General features: G+C 39.3%; 1 protein-coding gene across 5 annotated transcripts in view; it reads right to left on the reverse strand.

The window, feature by feature from the left end:
- The window catches only part of LOC148019792 (alpha/beta hydrolase family protein), a 35,568-nt gene extending 26,931 nt beyond the window's left edge, over positions 1-8,637 (reverse strand). For all 5 annotated transcript variants that reach the window (XM_087699959.1, XM_087699960.1, XM_087699961.1 and 2 more), the window contains exons 1-3: positions 8,147-8,637; positions 7,951-8,028; positions 91-765 (exon numbers count right to left, since the gene is read on the reverse strand). In XM_087699959.1, the coding sequence (XP_087556085.1) occupies positions 91-765; positions 7,951-8,028; positions 8,147-8,548 (1,155 nt within the window). In that variant the 5' untranslated portion in view covers positions 8,549-8,637. The remainder of the gene's footprint in view (positions 1-90; positions 766-7,950; positions 8,029-8,146) is intronic.
- Between the last annotated feature and the right edge of the window lie 7,217 nt (positions 8,638-15,854).

Here is a 15,854-nt window from a genome sequence, read left to right on the forward strand (position 1 = left end):
GAAAGACAAATGTTATCCAACAAAACACACAGTACAAAACCTCATGCAGTGAAAACATAATAGCCACTTGGAAAGAAGAAATATACTCACTGCTGCAGGAACATCCTCCTCAAGGTAATTGTCAAAATCCCAATCATATGTCAAGATTAAATCCAGTAGCTTTTGGTAATCATCAATAGTGACAATCAGTCGTTCTTGCAAATCAGCTAGTTGTCCTGCATTGATAAGCTTTTCCTGCAGATCTGATAACTGGGGAGAAACTGCCTTCTGACCATCTTCTAACAGCTTGAGCAACCGATTGCTGAGAGCTATGATCTGCTTAGCAATGGCCGAGTTTTGCCTCTCATTCAAAGCTCGTACAAGGCCTTCCCAAAATTCCTCGTATCGGCCCGACAAGGGAAAGTTCTCTAATAGCCTCGATATTCGATCTAATAGAGGAGATGATGAAAGAAGCGATTGTCCTTCATTTAAGAATTTGCTTAAAGTTTCTGAGACTTGAGAAAAGAGGTTGTACAGACTCGTGCTGGTGGATTTCGTGTCACTCTGGACTGATCCATCACCCTGGTCAATCACCTCAGGTACACCAGTCTGAGATAATGCAGACTGTTTTGGCACCATTGCATTAGATCCACTGACAGCACCATTCACACTAATTGGACTTTGACTGGACGTAGGTTGGCCCTCTCTCTTACTCAACCCCGCTCCTCTCACCTCCAAAATCCAAGTATCGAACCCCTGTTCAGCCATGAAGCGTGCCATCGAAACCTACAACATAACTAGCCATTGAGCAACAAGGCCGAAAAACAAAAGAAAAACAGATTTTCATACTACAGAATGTATATACAACTTTGCAAAATTTATACCTTCGAAATTGCAATTCAAACAATGCCAACCAAAGTGCCCAAAACACCATGCATGCTCCAAAATATGTATTAAAGCTTCGCATAATTTATGCCTTCAAAATTGCACTCTCAAACAGTAGGAACCAGAAAGCAAACAAAATCAAAGCATATGGTGAATTGTCTCACTATGCACATAGGCATCAGTATGACTGGGCTTGAGCTTAATGAAAAGAGAAGCAGTTTGGCTCATACAAAGATCATTTAAGGGAGACTCTTTTTCAACCACTTTATTAATGTACATATAACCCATTCTATAAGACAAAACCATAATTTATGCCAAAATACCTCCCTCAACAAAGAAGTCGGTATGAGCTTCAAGAAGATTCAAGCTGCCAATACAGGCCTTAAGCCCATAATCAAAGGATGCCACACCCATGATCAAAGATGAACACTCTTTTAAATTTTACCCTTTGTGCTGCAAAATGGGTGCATAGAGAGTAGATATAGCAAGAAAGCAAAGCTGTATTGAGAAACTCACCAGTGAACAAGTACAATAATGAGTACAACAAAAAATGAGAAAGCTAGGATAGGCCTAAACCCTAAACCTAACCATAATCCTTTCGAAATTGGCATTGCCACATAGGCATTTCGTATTTCAAACTATACCCCTGCAGTTACAATGACATGTGTACAAAGAAATACATTAATCACCAAAAGGAAGCATGTTCAAAGCGTGTAGAATGCTTTAAACTTCTCTGTGGAAAGTGCCTCAGCGAATGTATCAGCCATATTGTGATTGGCAAGCTAATATCAGCTGCATGAAGCTATTCCCTGCCAAAATGATAGTGAACCTCAATGCGTTCCATGCAGGCATGAAACACAAGGTTTCGTGCTACTGCAACAGCGGTCAAACTATCACCATGAACAGGAGTCAATTCCTCAACTAAAACATGTGGATCAACCAGCAAACGTGTCAGCCATAAACATTCAACAGTAGTGGTAAAAGCAACAATGATTTTGTTTCTTGCTCAAATAAGAAATGCATGCATTTCCAAGAAAGACGAGATTACCTCTAGTTTAACATATATCATAATCGCCAGCCCAATCTAAATCACCAAAAGTATGACACTGAAGTCACCCCCCTTGGGATAGAACAAGCTAAGACAATGTGTACCTTGTAAGTAACAAAACACATACTTTACAACTTGCCCATGTGTGCTTTTTGGTTTGTGCATGATGGGAAAGTTCATACTGAATGTCTGACTGTGTATTACACAAGTACATAAGGCATCCAACAGTCTGACAAAAGGTAGTGGCATCAAAAGGATCGCTAACATCATGCAAAGATAGCTTAAGTCTTGGTTCGGTTGGTGAAACATTAGAAAAAGGAGTCAGCAGCTTTTTAATATAAAAGCTCTTGTTTGTTGGCTGCACATCGGAAGAAGGCAGCTTAAAAGTGAAAGCAAGGAGCAGCAGAGGGCATCATCGAAATGCATCCCCTTCTCCTTCTATTCGTGCCACTTATAAGAAGCAGTAAGGATAAAGTCTTGCCCATGTGTTGAAGTGCACATGAAATTGAGGTGAGCCGAAGTGTTCATGGCTTGGTTGTGGTGAAGATTGTTTGGGGCAATCAAGGCAAATTGCAGAGCTGTCCCAGATAGAATAGTTATGAGGCTTTGTGGTTTGAAGAGCTAATACATGCATTGAGACCACCATCTCTTCTGTGCTACATGTCACCTCAAATGCTAGGCCCAATGAATGGATGCTACGTGGCAATAGTAGAATGTTTCTCAGACATGGATGTGGTGTCCATGGTATAAAATCAAAGTTGACTTCCAATTATTTACTTTTTACCCAGATTCACCTTAATCTCAAGTTATTTCTTCCTCTAGTCAACCTTCCACCTTTCTCTGGTTAACCTTCCACTCAAATCAAGCTTTGTGACCACAGAAAACAAGGTATTCACACTTTTCATACACATTGGGCAACCAACCTGGTGTGTATCAATTGTTATCAACATGTATCGGCTCAATGATTCAAATGAATTTTATGATCATATACCTTGAAAGATGATTTGTATATTATTTGAGTATTTTAAAAGTTCGGTTAAACTTTTCATACAAGGGTGGCATTGGCCAAAATGCCCTATAATTATATTTGGTTCATCGTTGACAAGATGCCTTTGAAGATTTAAAATTTTAGCCAAGCACTTAGATTAACTAGAAAACCCATATGACTAAGACTTTTTCACTGGCCACTAGCTAGAATGCCCTATAATTATATTTGGTTCATCATTGACAAGATGCCCGAGAGAATTTAAAAGTTTAGCAAGTGCTCAAATTAACCACAAAGCCCATATGACTAAGACTTTTTCATTGGAGTAGTGGTCACATTCACTAGAAGCCCACGTAATAAGTGGTTTCACAAAAAGCAAAACCAAATGCTCATGATAGAAGGCACCAACCATGAACCGGTGAACCTATACACTTAAGCTCTCTTGAATTCATATTTGGCAACTTCTAATATTTAGAAGGCTGCTATTTTTGAAAGTTATTCAAATGGAATTTTTTTCACATCAAAGGCTCCGAAATTCACAAGGAACAATTTTGTCTTCAACGGCTATTTCAAATTCTTAACCGTTTGAGAGATTTTTAGAGCAGAAAGTTTAAAAGCTTCTTTCTCTAAAAAAATGACATGTGGCCACTAGCATCTAGAATAGGACATGTCACTTTTAATATATATATTTTGCTCAACACTTGTCATTTGTAGCCTTTACTTTCCACTTTCGAGCACCAAGCCCCATAGCTATATATTGAAGCTCTCTCTCAAGTTGGATAGTTCAAAGTATTATTATTTATCACGTTCTTCCAATGCAAGGGAGGGATATAACCAACCTTTTATATATCAATTGTTACCAAGATATATTGGCTTAGTGCAAATTAATTTGATGATCATATACCTTGAAACAAGATTTATTTTATTATTTTAAAAGTTCCCTTAAATATTTATATTTTCATACAAGTGTGGCCAATGGCCAAAATGCCCTATAATTATATTTGGATCGTTATTGATGAGATGTCTAAGAGGAATCAAAAGTTTAGTCAAGCAATTGAACACCAAGCCCCACATCTATATATTTGAGGTCTCTCTCCTTAGTTGCAACAAGCTCTAATGCTGAAATTTCAGCCACATGCTTCGTACGTACATATCTAGCACTCGTTCAAAAAAGCTCTTTCTGTTTAGCTTGATCAAGTCCAAGCCACCTGGCTCAAAATGCAAACTGCTAGGTGTTGAAGCTCAGGGCCATCATATCCATAATCCTCCCACCACAGAGGACCGCCTCTGGTGAACCTGTCCACCTTTGCATTACCACAACCATATGAACCACGAAATTTCCTATAGAGTGCAAGCTAATCCTTCACTATGTGCCTCGTCTCAATATCAAGAACCATGTGCTCCAAGATGCACCTCAAGCCATCAACAACCTCCTTGTCACTCTCCTACCCACGACCCTAAAACTCTGGGTCCAACGTGTGTATTGCGGAATGCAAAGGAGATGATAGGTATCCCAATGTGTCACACATAAGGTGCGGATCTCATCATACTAATTCTCATCTAATACCAACTCCTCTAGGTACTCAATCATCCTATCCAAGGCCTCCTAGACCTTGCCAATATATGATTGCATCACATCTACAACGCGCAATAAGTGTATAGAGGACTGAACCGTGGCATCAATTCGCTTCACCTCATCTCAAAATCCCATGTCCTAACTATATATGTGCATTACATCCCTCCTACAGTAGAAGCCAAAGGGGAGCTCCTAAACTCATCAATGATGAATACATGTCTTAATGCACCACTGTGCTCCCTCAAACAAGCCAACATCAAGAAGTTGTAAGCAAAGTGAGTATCAAAGTATATTAACCCTCGAAAGATCAAGACGGGAAATCCGGAAAATCAGAAGCTGAAGACAATCCCAAGACAAGAGAAAGACAGAGAACAAAGGTGCAATAAGAAAAATCTGAAGACACAAAGCGCAAGAAAAGTCCTAAATATAAGAGGAAGACGCACACAAATAAGCGCACTTTAATATCTTTGCAACAAAGAGTGCCAAATGCCTTGTAATTCATCTTGTAAAAGAATGTCGCGCTCTCTCCCATGCAAGTTGTAAAAAATGAGAGGCACGGGTTAAAACCAATGCTAATAGGGAGGAGAAGGAAAGAGAATAGAGGAATGGACAAAGGCTCCGACCAAAAAGGGGATGGCCAAACTTGTTATCTTCTTGCTTCTTGCTCTTGCTTCCTTCTTGTGTATGAGAGGGAGAGAGGGAGTGTGAGTATAACCAGCCTTCCTCCTCGGATAGGGTGATAAATCCTTTATTACAACTTAATTACAACGGCAAACAATAAATGCAAATCTGAAAATACAAATTTACCTACTGATCTTGAACAATGCACACCCGATTGGCCCCAAAATTGGCACCCCTTTTGGTATTTCTTTAGCTTTATTGAAAAAAAACTTGACTTACAATGGGATTCTCCCAATCCCTTTCCATAATTTCAACTCCCCTTGCTATCCAAAGTGACCAGCACGTCTTCAATCTATTTTGCCAGCTTGATTCGGGCACTCAATTGGCCTTCACTCACTTCATAGACGATGAAAATGCCCCAAATTCAATGGCTGGCTAGTCCTCCACCTGAATTCAGCTGAAATTCACCTTCAGCCTTGTTAAATCCAGGTCTTTGAGCTTCCAATTTCATGCGTACTTCCCAAGGCTGCTACTAAACCCTAATTTCTACTGTAAATTAGGGTTTAGAGCAAAGAAATTTGCAATTTCTCAACCTCCAAGGGTCCAAATGCTGAGATCTTCGGAGCAAGGCTGTGAAATGGCTGAAAGATAAGAGGGAAAGCTATAGAGAGAGAAAATTCAGAGTTTTGTTACGAGGAATGACTGAAAATCAATCAAGTGCAGCTGCTGCTCTACCACAACAGCATATAGATGCAAAGAACTGAAGAAAATCAGTCAATTACTGTTGTTGCCCTGTCTCAACAGCCTATAGATGTTGTCTCCTGCTATTGATTGGTCTTTTTTTGTCCCTTGCTGCCTCAGAAGGTCCTCCAATGGCTGCAAATCAGACCAGCAACCTCCTCTCCCTCTCTCTTGCAAACTGAATTTATAGAAATGCCTCTCTCCAACCTCTAAAGACGTTTTTCAATCTTGCATGGGCATTTTTCACTAGTGACAACCTTCCCAAATGGTTTTTTCAACATTTTTTATAATTAAATATTAATTTTCAGCCTTAAAATACTGAAAATTAATCTAATAATTATTTTGATGCCTTAAAATTTTTTCTGACTGGCCAATAATTAAATTGGCTAGACAACTTCCATTCCCAAGTGTCTCTGTGCCATCTTTGAACATCAGATTGACGTTAGGTACTATTAAACACTTCTCTAGTGTCACCAACTGACACTTATGGCCAAATGGATGACCTAGGCCAAAAACTGACATCAGATACCACCAAGTACATGTGCAGCATAACTTATAGCAACTTTTGTCTTTGACATCCCGTGATTTCTTTGGGTCCTGGGCTCGTAAATTTACTTTAATCCTAGTTGCACCTTACATGTACATCATTTACTTAATCATGTGATTAAAAATTAATCCACATGTTAAGTGAGGTTTCAAAAATACATGTCCTCATGACACTGAAATAGGGAGAGTGTGTGTGTGAAGGAGTGAGGGACCATGGAGAAGCTCTTCTTCTCCTCTCTTCTTCTTCTCTTCTGCTTTCTCGCATGCATGTCTATGGAGGTTGAAGCTTGGAGCTTGCTTAAGAGCGCATCTTTGATTATGAAGCTACCGGCGAATTCCAAGGAGGAGGTAAGTCGATCGAATTCAAAGGTAAGTTCACTACATTGGTGTGTGAGAGTGCGCACAGCTATGTGAGGTGCAAAGGTGAAGGCAACAATTGATCTCTTCCTCTATGTTTTGGAAATCAGCTTGACAGCTTTGGAGCCCTGAAACCAGCATTCTCTACTATTCTCTCAGATTGATTATTCCAAGTCCATGGGCTAAGACCTCCTCTCTTTCTTTCAGATCTCAACAATAGAGTAATTTTATTATGAAGGAAGTCAGTTTGGAGCAGATATGTCACAAGAAGTAATCTTGTTTGTGAGAAAAACAGAGAAGTGGATCAATAGGACAAATCATGACAGCCAAGGGCATGAATGCTCGGTGGATTGGGGATGCAAAGTGGTGGTGTTGTTTTTATAGTCTAAGATGCTGACATCAGCGGATGAGTTTTTAGTTGATCTAGAGTTTGATTGAGGCCTTCTCTCATGGTGCCAATGCCTTGGAGCATATGAAAATCAAGCATGCTGCAAGAAACCACAGAAATCTCAGCTATTTGTGTCCATTCCAAGCCATTCTCAGCCGTCTAAAGAGGTACAAAGGCGGTGACAATCTTTGGGGCCAATTCTATGTTTTTTGCCAAGTAGGAGCACTCTAGCTCTCATTTGTGAATATTTAATTGATCTGTTGATTTCAGAGTTATTTTGTTGTCATTCGTGCTTGCAAAATAGGGTTTACTGCCCTTTGAGCTATCAAAAGCTGGTTTCACGGAAGTATATAGAGGTGCGTGATAGAAGGGATGCTCAAGGAGCAAAGTGCTGTTCGTAGAGAGGGTCCAAGCTGCAAATGATGATGATGCAGTAGGGCAGGTCCTGGCAGCACAATGCAGCAGCAACTGCGGCCATCATGACTCCTGGGAGACTTTCACAATAGCAAAACTGCAGAACACAGAGTTGAAGGTCACTTGGAAGCAATTGATGGCAGCAAATAGGTCAACTGGGGCTAGTGCAGCAACATGCGGATGCGACACAGCAAAACACAGCAGAACAGTAGCAAGGATGCATAAGACGCTTCCTAGCACATCCCATGTAAAACCTTAAACACTCACACTAACAAGTCTTTCCTCAATGCCTTTCTGCAACTCAAAATAATCATGTTCAAAATGAACCAAATTCAAATGAGACATACAAATGATTGTTGATGTACAATGCAATTCAAGATCGTGAAAATTGAGGTGGCTTTTGAACCTACGCTAGGATCAAGATCAAAACCAATAGCATTGGTGCCAACTCCAGACAGCATTAGAAGCGGATGATTCCTTGCAGGAGCCTGCAAACATGAGCAGATGTTAGTAGGCAGACTTGCTTCATTAACATCGACAATGTTCCGCATGTACTGCAATTGGTAGCATTGGATGCAACAGTCCCCTGTATGCAGGCTAATATACCTCAGGCCGGGGTGGATACCTCCACAGAGCAAGTTTCCAGGTGGTTCCTGGCACTGATACATAATGCAGCTCATCAGCAGTGCACAACTCCGGCTTGTCAGCGGTATCATTCAGCGCCTGGACGGTCTCGGAGAAGGTTTGGGGGTTCTTGAGTGTATCCCTGAAGACGTCAGACAACTGCTTCACTGCACTGGATTGGGAATTGGGGGGCTGCTTGGAAGGGGCTCCCTCGTTGCGATCTCCACTGGTATGCAGGCCACAGAATACCGTCAAAGCAGTGAGCTTTATGGTGGGAAGAGCCTTCCCGCGGGAAACAGAGAGCCATGCCCTGAATCCGAAGTGGGTACAAGGCAATTTGCGAACAAAGCCAATGGAAGTACCGACGAGAGAATGGGTCGTCATCGTTATGCCTTGAGGGGCTGAGACGAACCTGGGTGTCTGTGTACGGCCAACGAATTTATCATATCTCTCTCCCCCCCCCCCCTCTAGAGTCTACCTCCCGGGCCCTCGCACCGCCCCTTGAACCATTCTGCTTCCCTCTCTCTATAATTTCTCTCTCTGGTTAAAGCAAAACTGAGTGAACTTAAAGCTACCAATCCTTTCTACAACTGGCAATGTTTGCAAAAATCGAGGTTTAATGTAAAATAAAGTACAAATTTTTCAATTTAAAGTAAAAGATTTAAATTTTTCAACTTTCGAAAAAATATTGTTTTGTTCAGTATTCACGAAAAACATTTTTGGTAGCAGATACAAAAACCTCTAACTCAAATTTTTGCAGAGATTTTTGAATCAAATTACATGTATTTGCCATTTTTAGAACTAAATTTTTTTTAAAGTTTAAGGTTTTAAACCTTCTTCTTTCAATTTTGAAAGTCTTTTTTTAAATTTGCAATTCACTTTACATTAAACCTCGGTTTTTCGTGAACACTAGTTTTGTTACAAAGAAATTTTGGGCTAAAGGTTTATGTATCTCTTATTGAAATTGTTTTCCGTGAATATTGCTTTTAGCTAAAGTGTCTGTCTTTCCCATTCAACATCAAGGCATACCCTTATGCAATAGCATAATGACATGGCAAATCCTGAAGGAAAATTTTACCTTGAGGGTAAACGGCCCAATAATTTTGTGGCCCCCTTGTATAGCACAAGTGGCACCACGAATTGAACTAGACTCGAGTCCAATAGAAGAGCAAAAACCCAACAATATGATTGGCAAGCTTGAAGTGGCCTAGCATGTTAGGCCATCATACAGCCTACTCATTCATTAGCCCACATCTGCCATTCTTTTATGGGCCTTTTTTGAACAACTAAAATGGTTTGATGAGCTCTGATCTCTACAAGCTTCAACCATCATGAGCTTTAACTTATTTTTTAAAGCTCACCACACCTATGTGAAAGGTTGATTTAAAGGATTTTCTAAGAAACTTTTGGCACTGCTTGATTGATAGGGAACCTAGTACATTCCATAGTACTAGCCCCTCTAGCCTAATGAGAGAAAAAGTAGCCCTTGCTCTTAATATAGAGAGAAAAAGTGCACTTGCATTGGGAAATTAAAGTGGTATGGGGAGCTAAAAAGCCCAGTGCTGCAACATACACCTACCATGCACTTGTTAACTTAGCATTGCCCATAAGGCATTACCCACATTGTTGGCTCTAAAAGGTTAATGCAAGTTAAACTTTTACACAATCATTTAAGTAAGGCTCTCTTGCTCTATCCAAAATGCATGTGTATACATGTGCACATACATGTAAATGTGCATATATATATATCCCTATAATCACAAATCACAATTCTACATCTTTTCTATATATTATTTAAAAGGTTTGGATTGGTAATCCCAAACCAAGGATGTGCTCATGCTCAATAACTCTATTAGAAAAATAAAACGAATAAAGAGAGAGCATTCAAATAAAATGCATATTTTTCTTTCAAATGCATTATTGTTTTTTCTTCTTCTTCTTCTTCTTCTTCCTCTTCTCTCTCTCTCTCTCTCTCTCTCTCTCTCTCTCTCTCTCTCTCTCTCTCTCTCTCTCTTCTCTCTCTCTCTCTCTCTCTCTCTCTCTCTCTCTCTCTCTCATGTAGGTCTAGCAATCGAAAGAGAAACGTGATTGTGATGATGTCCATGGTTATGAAGGCAAGTCCATAATTGTTATTTATCAGTTCGAATGGAATCTATATTTCTTCGAGTCTTCGAGACCATGGCCAATACAAGTGCAAGATCTTGCTCTCTCTCTCTCTCTCTCTCTCTCTCTCTCTCTCTCTCTCTCTCTCTCTCTCTCTCTCTCTCTCTCATCAAGAGTAGATTCATGTTGTCAAAGGCAAGCAAGAGAGGGCAAACGAGGTGGTTGGTGGGCTAGATGGGTAGCCAAAAGTAGGTAGGGGTGATTGGGGATGCACATGAGCTGGCAACGAAGATGGCAAGGAGTGAGCAAGGATAACCAAGAGGGGGCACATGAGGTAAGTCCACGAGCCCATGCATGACTTGGAGAAAGGCAAAATCCTAATTTGGACATTTCGGACCTGGTAGTTGATGGAGGTGACTTGAAAAGTTCCATAAGTTCAAAATAAAGAAAGTAGCAAGAATATTGGGGACGCTATTTGAGGTCGCACTAGAAGGGAAGTTCATAATAATGAACTGATATTTTCTATAATCATCTAGGGTCATTATAAGGGTTGCCACCAGCATTGGCTCTGCTATTGCAGATTTGTCTCCTAGAGCTACTCCTTTGGTCAAGTCAATTAGTATTACGACTATCCATGTAAGGGATGTTGATGTGACATGCATGTGTACTAAATATGGTTTTTCTTCGGCGTGTATGAGCTATTATGTCACTCAAGATAAGAGGAAGGCATCATTTGTTTACTAAGTATCTTTCTATTTAAAAATCATCAAGCCAACTAATGTTGGAATTTTCATGGTAGCAATTTTGGGTGTAATTTGGGCTTTCTTTTGGCTATTAATGTTTGGAGGTGCTTGGAAGCCTATTGGAAGTGTATATAGGCTTTTCTTAACACTAAAGAATAGTTAAAATTAAAGCTAATTCTTCTTTTTCTCCTCCGCCTAGCTCTCTCAATAATGAACATTTTATGAAGCACGAGCACGTGCACGCACACACACACATCTATATATAAAATTTCCATTTAACAAGAAGATGATTAGCAAAGAAAGAACAAGAAGTAGAAGATGGACATATCTTCAACAAGGCTACTGTGGAAGCAGGAGAAGATGGACAACCAAGCCAATGATACCATAGTGAAGTTAAGGGTTCAATTAACATAACAGGGGCGATCATCAACAATTGGCGGTGATAGTACTGACAATGGCAATGATGATGGGTGGGGGCCTGTGGGCAAGGTTGGTGATTGCACAACTACCTATGGGAAATAGAGCCACTTGGCTAATGATGGGAATCCATAAACGTATGTCGATACTAACATTTTGGCACATGGGAGCACTCATACCAAAGAACATCTAGAAACATTGCACATAAACATTGTTTTCTATTTCAATGTCATAAATACATGCACATACATATGCCACAATCTCTTTTCAATACATGATTGATGATCGATGATATGGTTCGGACTTGCCCTTACCAGGCTTGGCTTGGTTGCCTACCCGATGTCACCTGTGTCCATGCTTGCCTACTCTCATGACTAGCCATCCATGCCCTTTGCATGCACCTACCTATGCATTACTTGAAACCCCCCTCCCCCCTTGATATCTAACCCTTGATGCAAAGTGCCCTAACTATTATTGACATTGGTGCAAAGCACTGGCCTAAACCAGCCATGCATAGCATTAGAAGAATCTAGGCATGGAGTGCCTAATATAGACTTAGTGGGTTTCTTTAAGTCACTTGTAGATTATAAAAGCACACATCCTAAAAGCAAAATTCGATGGAAAGAATCTAGGCATAGAGTGCCTAATATAGACTTAGTGGGTTTCTTTAAGTCACTTGTAGATTGTAAAAGCACACATCCTAAAAACATAGAAAATTTATAGCAATGTTAATATTGTAGGCTTATATAAGCATTACTAGAAGTAAGGATGCCTATGAGGTTTTGAAATAATTGCAAGATTGCAATTGCAAGGCTGTATTTTCACATTGTGATGGCCTTCTATCTTTTGGACTCATTCTTTCAAAGCACGTGCAAGCATATAGTTTGCAACTCCCTCATTCTTTGTAATGACTACTCAAATGATGAATGCATAGTGGTGCTTTTCAAGTCTATGTGTTTATGTTGACCATCTCAAGTGTATAACATGTATGTGAACGTGCACGTGTGTTTCTATTTTAAATTAAAAAACTTTCGAGGTGAATAAGATTTGTAGTCTTTACATTTGCATGAGTGAGTAAGTTGTGTGTGTGTGTGTGTGTGTGTGTGTGTGTGTGTGTGTGTGTGTGTGTGTGTGTGTGTGTGTGTGTGCGTGCATACATGCACGCATGTGCATATATCAATGTATGCCTACTTCACATATTCATATAGGATAAGTTACTTCACTCTAAGACATACACACAACATGCTAACACACTTGTGGCTTCATTAATTACCAATATCCTATTGATAGCCTTAAAACAATCGTCAACACAATCAAACATGCCAACTTTTGTGAGGCTAGATATGTAGATTGAAGTCTTTATTTCGATGAAGTATCAAAGATGCCATAAGTGCCACATCCACACACAATCACAATGCAATAATCATTTTTGTATTTGAAAGCACTTTTCACAATTTTGAATGGTCACTAGTCTCATGTGGGCACACTTTGCTTGCTTGTCCAAATGCAACATGACAAAGTAAAATGTATTCAATCTTTAGCTCCAAATTGCCCCATTGTGAGCGCGCACACAAACATAGACATATTTATTCTTGTTAGGTTTTACAAAAGATAACCACATGAAAACATGAAATAGAGAATATTGAAGGGGAATCAACCCACAAAGCACAATATAAGAGTATGTACTAAGAAACTTACCCACAAACATGTCCAAAATATGGAACTCGCAATTGTACTTTCAACTCATGATCTCACTTTCACATGCTTTGTTTTTCATATCTCATGGATTTTCATATAGAAGATGGATTTGCATTGCAGCATTTCATAAAGGAGGAGGACATGGATGATGAGTCATCCTTCTTCTTCCGATCTAACTCCCTCAAATATCCAGTCACATATTTAGAACCATCTTCCTTTCACAATTTCTTCAACTCCATTCAAAACATAGTGACTAATAACCCTATAGAACAATGGTGTTATTTACTTTGAAAGATATGGTGCACATCATTCACTTGCATGAACCATTTGCTATAGAAAGGTGGTATATCAAACCAACATCTTTGCATCATTGGTGCGCTTTCTTACACTATGTGGAAGATGATGATCTCAAGTTCGAGAATAACAATAGAATTCCTTAACATCTTTATCATTTTCTATTTGACTTGCTTTGTCCTTGACTTTGACAAAAATCTATTTTTGAAGGGCTAAACACATTGCATATGTTATCAATCCCATTGATATGAAGGTGGTTGTAGCTCTTCCCATCTTAGATCCAACATGAGGCTTGAAAAAATTTCGAATTGTGTGGTGTTTCTCCTTTAACATAATCCAAAATTATACATCAATTAGTGGATGCATAGGTCACACATTTGCATTGATTCATTTCTCAGCCTATGAGACCCTAGCACCTCCAAGAAATTCATTAGACTTCCAACCTCTTCTAATCTTTCCAAACTATTGTAGTGCTCTTGACAATCACCACATCTTACTACTATATTATTTTGGTTATTGGTTCAAAATGCCCCGAATCTCCTAAGGACTTCCCAAACCTCCCATTTTCAATTAAAACACCCTCTCTCTCACGTGTAGGTTCACACACACACACACACACACACACACACACACACACACACACACACACACACACACACACACACACACACACACACAAGTTAGTTCTCTTTTTCCTTCCTATTTGAATTAAATATTTTAAAAACTTTCTTAAAATTTTATTTTTCTTTTAATTAAACATTTATAGAAGGCATTTTCTAATTAAAAATTCTTTTGACATAGTTTTTCACATACTTTGAGAGAGAGGGGGGAAAGGGAGAGAAGAAGAAGAAGAAAAGAGAATGAAGATAGAGAGAGAAGAAGAAGAAGAAAAGGAAAAAAGAGGAGAGGGGGAGAGAAGGACAAGAGAGGAGAGAGGGGGGAGAAGAAACAGAGAGAGAGAGAGAGAGAGAGAGAGAGAGAAGAAGAAGAAGAAGAAGAAGAAGAAGAAGAGAGAGAATTATAGGGAGAGGAAATAAAAATTTGAAAAGAGAGAATTTTAAAAAGAGAAAATAAAAAATTTAAAGAGAGAATGAATAGAGAGAGAGAAGAAGAAGAAAAAGGAAAAAAGAGGAGAGGGAGAGAGAAGGAAAAGAGAGGATAGAGAGGGGGAGAAGAAAAGGGGGGAGAGATAGAGAGAGAGGGGGGACAGAGAGAGAGAGAGAGAGAGAGAGAGAGAGAGAAGAAGTGGGAAGAGAAGAAAAGGAGAGAGACAAAGAGAGAGAATAAAAAGTGAAAAAAGAAAAGAGAGAGGAGAGGGGGGGGAAGAAAAGGGGGGAGAGAGAGAGAATTATAGAGGATATATAAAATTGAAAAGAGAGAGAAAATTTTAAAAATTAAAGAGAGAATGAAGAGAGAGAGGGGAAGAGAAAAATAAAGAGAGAGAGAGAGAGAGAGAGAGAGAGAGAGAGAGAGAGAGAGAGAGGGAAAAGAGAAGAAAAGCAGAGAGACAAAGAGAGAATTTTATGTTTAGTGTGAGAGAGACATAGAGAGAGAGAGAGAGAATAATGAGACGAAAGAAAATAGACTAAAATAAAAGGCAAAGAGAGAGAAAAAGTGTGTGTGCGGGGGAAGTAGAGAGAGAGAATTACAAAGAGAAAAATATAAATTTAAAAGAGAGTTAAAAAACAAGGAGAAAACAATAAATAGGAAAGAGAGAGAGAGAGAAAGAGAGAGAACGGGAAGAAGAAGAAGAGAAAGCATATGAACATAGAAAGAGAGAGAGAGAGAGAGAGAGAGAGAGAGAGAGAGAGAGGAAGAATAAAAAAAGAAAAAAGAGGAGAGGGAGAGAGAAGGAAAATATAGAAGAGAGGGGGGAGGAGAAGAGAGAGCGAGAGAAGCAGAAAGAGAAGCAAAGGAGAGAGAAGAAGAAGAAGAGAGAGGGGAAACACACAGAGAATTATAGAGAGAGAGAATAAAAAAGAAAAAAAGAGGAGAAAGAAAGATAGAGAGAAGGAAAAGAGAGGAGAGAGGCAAAAGAAAAGGAGAGAGAGATAGAGAAGAAGAAGAAGAAGAAGAAGAAGAAAGAGGGGAAACACACAGAGAATTATAGAGAGAGAGAGAATAAAAAAGAAAAAAAGAGGAGAAAGAAAGACAGAGAGAAGGAAAAGAGAGAAGAGAGGCAGAAGAAAAGGAGAGAGAGATAGAGAAGAAGAAGAAGAAGAAGAAGAGAGGATACGAACACACAAAGAGAATTATAGAGAGAGGAAAGATGAAAGCGAAGAAAATAAGAGAGAGAAGAAAAAAATATGAGAGAGATTATGAAGAGAGAGAGAGAATTATAGAGAAAAATGATAAAAATTTAAAAGAGGCAGAGAGAAAATATAAAAAATTAAAGAAAGAATGAAGAGAGAGAGAGAGAGAGAGAGAGAGAGAGA

Source organism: Lygodium microphyllum, chromosome 19, assembly GCF_053477565.2.
Source record: "Lygodium microphyllum isolate KBCC chromosome 19, Lygodium_microphyllum_v1.1.10, whole genome shotgun sequence".
NCBI classification, from domain to species: Eukaryota; Viridiplantae; Streptophyta; class Polypodiopsida; order Schizaeales; family Lygodiaceae; genus Lygodium; species Lygodium microphyllum.